This window comes from Octopus sinensis, linkage group LG7 (genome assembly GCF_006345805.1).
Source record: "Octopus sinensis linkage group LG7, ASM634580v1, whole genome shotgun sequence".
Classification (NCBI taxonomy): Eukaryota; Metazoa; Mollusca; class Cephalopoda; order Octopoda; family Octopodidae; genus Octopus; species Octopus sinensis.
Genome location: NC_043003.1, coordinates 69,208,581 through 69,213,580, shown reverse-complemented (window position 1 = coordinate 69,213,580; position 5,000 = coordinate 69,208,581). Strand labels below are relative to the sequence as shown.

The 5,000-nt window shown below is 37.3% G+C and overlaps 1 protein-coding gene across 1 annotated transcript in view; it reads left to right on the top strand.

Moving 5' to 3' along the window:
• The window catches only part of LOC115214432 (general transcription factor II-I repeat domain-containing protein 2-like), a 77,926-nt gene extending 73,635 nt beyond the window's left edge, over positions 1-4,291 (top strand). Inside the window, exons 2-3 of the mRNA XM_029783628.1 lie at positions 3,113-3,775; positions 3,825-4,291. Coding sequence (XP_029639488.1) covers positions 3,113-3,775; positions 3,825-4,291 — 1,130 coding nt within the window. The remainder of the gene's footprint in view (positions 1-3,112; positions 3,776-3,824) is intronic.
• Positions 4,292-5,000: the final 709 nt, after the last annotated feature.

The following is a 5,000-nucleotide window of genomic DNA, read 5'->3' as shown; positions in this document are numbered from 1 at the left end:
TGGCTTTGCTCATAATATTTATCTAATTCTTTTTTCTGTTTTTAGTGAAATATAAATTTGTATAATTCAAATGTCTTTTAAAGTGCAATACAGCATTCTAAATGATTCTGTAACGTACACTGCACAAAATATAACATAATATAGGTATGTATGTATATAGTATGTGTGTATGTATGTATGTATGTATGTATGTATGTATGTATGTATGTATGTATGTATGTACGAACGTATGTATGAATGCATGTATGTCTTTATTCAGTTTATTTCAAGATTTCTTGCCAATAGAGAAAGAACCGGTTTGTAACCTACATCCAAGGCTTCTTCATTGAAGTTCAACATCAACAACAGGGTATTTTTCTTTGTTTGTATGTATGTATGTATGTATGTATGTATGTATGTATGTATGTATGTATGTATGTATGTATGTATGTATGTTTTATGTATGTACTTTCATGCATATAGTTCCATATCTAGACATGCTCTTATATATTTAAATGATAAACTTCTGGAAAGTTTTACAGATTTTTACAGTTCCAGTGATGGATTGGATCTGTAGTCTTCGAATTAGCTTTCTCCTTTCCGGTTTTGAGAAGCCTAATTTCTCAAGATTGATATTTAGGCAGTGTGTTACAAATCCCAGGGCCCCAGTAAATAAAGGCACAAACCTGGCCTTGTAATCTGGATAGAGTAACTGCAGATTTCTCAATAGTTCAGCATAGGTGCTCTCTTTTTCACTGATTTTCAACTTTGTGTTAACATCCGCTGGGCAGCTAATTTCCACTACTATGCACAGTTTCCCTTCTCTATCCCAAATCATTATATCAAGTCTGTTGTGCTTACATTTTGTTGAGGTCTTCACTTGTACATTCCACCACTATTCCTTTTTATTATGAGTGGCTATGGATTCTACCATATTGTGGGTTCTTATTTCTTTGTCCTCGGAGTTATCCTTCCGATGGATTTCATTATAGAGTGTCCTAGCTACAAAGTCATGTCTCATTGGTTGATAATACCGTGATGACATTTTCGGACAACTGTTTATGATGTGTCCGAATCAACAGTTGGTTGATCAAAGATCAACAGTTGGAGATGGCTAAGAAAAAGTGATCTGAAACGAGGCACCGAGACATTGATATGTAGCGCCCAGGAACAAGCTCTGAGAACTAATTACACCAAATAGATAAGAGCAGTGAATCGCCCTTTTGTAAGATGCGTGGGAGCAGAAACGAAACAGTTTTACATATTGTGAGTGAGTGAAGCAATCTGGCCCAAAAGCACAACAAAAGCATCTCCGACGACAATGTCAGGCGAGATAGCGCGAGGAGGTCGGTCGCTGATTTCATAAACGGTAAAAGTGAAAATTATAAATGATATGGGTGGCTTATTCGCAATTTTACAACCTAAAGGCAGAAATATATACGTCACTAAAGTTTATAAAAGGCACTGATCCGCACCAGTATTGCTAGAAATAAGAGCCAAATTAACTCAATAGCCACAGAAGCATTATCTTAATGGGCTGACAAGGGAAACAAGCTGCCTACAGAAGCTGACATAGTCAGATCATCGATGATCTTTCGTCGGTGCGCCTGGCTCCTCCTCGCATGGAGTCGGTCGAAGCGACGCACGGCAGGCGTTCAACCGGCGGCGATCCGTCGCCTCGGAACTGGTACGGACCGAGGGAATCCGACTGAGCATCGAGTAGCCAGCCAGGCTGCACAGACGTGATGTGATTTCTGCCCAATGCTCTGAATGTGAAAGTGAAGAAATTCAACCAAGTGCGGGTAAACGGTGGGTGTAACTATGACTCTAAGCAATCCGTAGAAAATATAAAACTGGTATTGCAGTACATGTCTCTGATAAGGAAAAATTGATTTGAAATTGTGCCACTCAGTGAACATGGTGTGCATCACGACCAATGAAAGGACACACACCGTGGGCGGACTCATGTGCGTATGTGACCTTAATTTGCCCTCGCATAGATGCGTGGTGTTGTTGTTGTCTTCACTGAGGTTATCAGGTCAGAAATTTGTTTTCCATCGCACCACCTATGTTATAGTACACGCTCAACCACTGTGAAAAATAAGGAGATTGTAGCATAATCTTTACGGACTTTACAGCTTATGGAATGAATAATAGGCATGAATATATACTAATAACGATAAGCAACTTTGCATAAATTGGGTTGAATAAAGAGAAAAATGTTAAAGGCAAAAAAAAAAAAAGAGAAAAACTTGAAAGGTTTCAGTCATTGCTTCACGTGCTGTTACTGTGGTTAATCCTTCGGGAAATTTTATTGAATTTTAACCTGAGAACGTTCCTTTTACATTCCTGAGTCATTTGCTACCAAGAAAATCTACATGGACAAATTGTTTTCGGTAGTAATGTCAGAAACGATCACAATTATGCCAGAACACGGTTCATTGGTCAATTTTCTGTTGAAAATTAGGGCTTTGTGCAAAGAAACAGTATCACGGTACTTCAAAGAAATTGTTTAATCATGGAATACTGAAGACGTTCACATTGGCAGTTTAGTTGTGGTACAAAGGCCATTATTGACGGAAAATGTCCCAGTAATTATTAAAATATTTCTATTCACATTTTCCGTTGACATATAGGGTTTTGTATATCACAAGTGCACTCATAGCACTCCTTATGTATTGCTGCATTTTTCGACATCAAAAACATAAAGTTTGGCAACGTAGATTAGAAGCAAATCCAAATATTGCCCGGAAATTATCTCAAAATTGTGCGATCCGACCACGTTTTCGAAGTTATTTTTGTTGTAAAAAAGAGTTGTTCAAAAAGCATAGTTGGTAGCCGAAAGATTACTGAATCTTTTGATAGCTTCTACGTCAAAATCGGCAACTCAGTTTTCGAATCCATAAGGAACATAAGCACCACACACAGACACACAAACTCTGTTATATATATATATATATATATATATATATATATAATATATATATATATATGTATGCTTGTGTGTGTGTGTGTTGGTGTGTGTGTGTATGTGTGTGTGTGCTTGTATGTATTAGGTGGAAAGAAAGTATAGACTCTATACGCCACTTTCAAACGAAGCACGCCAATTTTGGACACAATTTATCAAAACAAGAACTGCAAAAGAAAGCAAATGATCTGACAAAACGTTTGAAGCAACAGCAAAATGTGCTTGATAAAACTCCCTCTTTACAAAGGAACGCGACAAAGGCAAGTTTTATATTGGCCAACAAAATTGCAAAGCAAAACAAGTCATTCGCAGAAGCAGAATTTGTCAAAGATTGTATGGTTGATGCTGTCAGCGTTGTGTGTCCTGAAGTTAAGTCAAAAGTAGAAGCCATTTCCCTGTCACGAAGAACTATTGTTCGTCGCATTGATGCAATTGCCGTGAATATTCATGAACAGCTGTTAACAGCCAGTGGTCGATTTCAGTGGTTTTCTATTGCTTTAGATGAGAGTACTGATATTCAGGATACTGCTCAGTTACTCATTTACATCAGAGGAATTGACGAAAACTTTGAAATTACAGAGGAATTGTTATCTATGGAGTCTCTCAAAGACACTACTACTGGAAAAGATTTGTTTAACAGTGTCATTAACAGTTCAATCAGGTCTGGATTAACCCTAAATAAACTGGCCAGCATTACAACCGATGGAGCTCCTTCACTCACCGGTAAACATTCCGGCCTTGTGAAGTTGTTGAATGATAAAATCAAAGAAGATTTTCCACTACACAGTGTGTTGTCTTTTCACTGCATCATACATCAAGAAAGCCTTTGTAAGTCATCTTAAAACTCAAACATGTCATCGAACTGTGGTGCGTGCAGTGAATTTAATAAGATCACGGGGATTGAAACACAGGCAATTCCGAAGTTTCTTGGAGGATGTGGAGGCTGATTTTACTGATGTGCTGTACTACACAAATGTCCGCTGGTTAAGCATTGGAAAAGTTCTTAAGAGAGTATGGGACCTCAAAGCAGAGATTCTTATGTTTCTCAAAATGCAAGACATCTCCTGTGACTTTTTAAACGAAATGGAGAGTGACGAATGGGTTTGTGATTTTGCATTTGCTGTGGACATAATGCAGAAGTTGAATGAACTTAACACAAAACTGCAAGGCAAAGGTATATTTGATCATGAATTGTACCTGGAAGTGAAAGCTCTTCAATGGAAGCTTGGACTTTTTGCCAAGCAGCTGAATGAGCAAAAATTTATTCACTTCCCTCTGCTGAAAACACAGTCTGTTACACAAGAATCAGCGGACAAGTACAGTTCCCAGTTGATGGCTTTATAAAAGGAATTCATTAGAAGATTTGCTGATTTCAAGGCAGTTGAAGGCCTGTTCGATTTGCTTAACTCACCTCTTGCCTGTGACATTGAAACAACTACCGAGGAACTGCAGATAGAACTGATTCATTTGCAAGCCGACAATTCTTTAAAGATGATGTTTGAAAGTAAACCACTGGTCGAGTTTTATGCTTCTCTACATTCAAAAAAGTTTCAAAATCTAAAAAAATTTTCAAGAAAGATGTTTGTGTTGTTTGCATCAACTTACATATGTGAGCAGACTTTCTCCATCATGAAAATTAACAAGGGGAAGAATCGATCACTTCTCACAGACTCAAATCTTCAGTCAGTGTTAAGAATCAGCACAAGCAACTTGACACCTAATTTTGACCAACTGGTAAATGACAATAGTCAACTGCATCATTCTCATTGACATTGTTATTTACAGAACCGCTTTGTTTTTCAAATAAATGCTTCAGGTGACGTTTCTAATTTCAGATATCAATTCATATTAATAAACTGTTATTTCTCTTTAAAATCTTTTATTTTGGGTATCCTAGAATTTAAGTATAATATTCATCATGGTTGTCCATAATAGTAAGAGGTGGTTGTCCACAATTAGTGCAGATTTTACTAGGAAAATTCCGTTCCTGGCAATTTGTAAGTAATAACAGGCTGTCCAAAATAACCGAGGTTCCTGTAATAATTTCAACTAT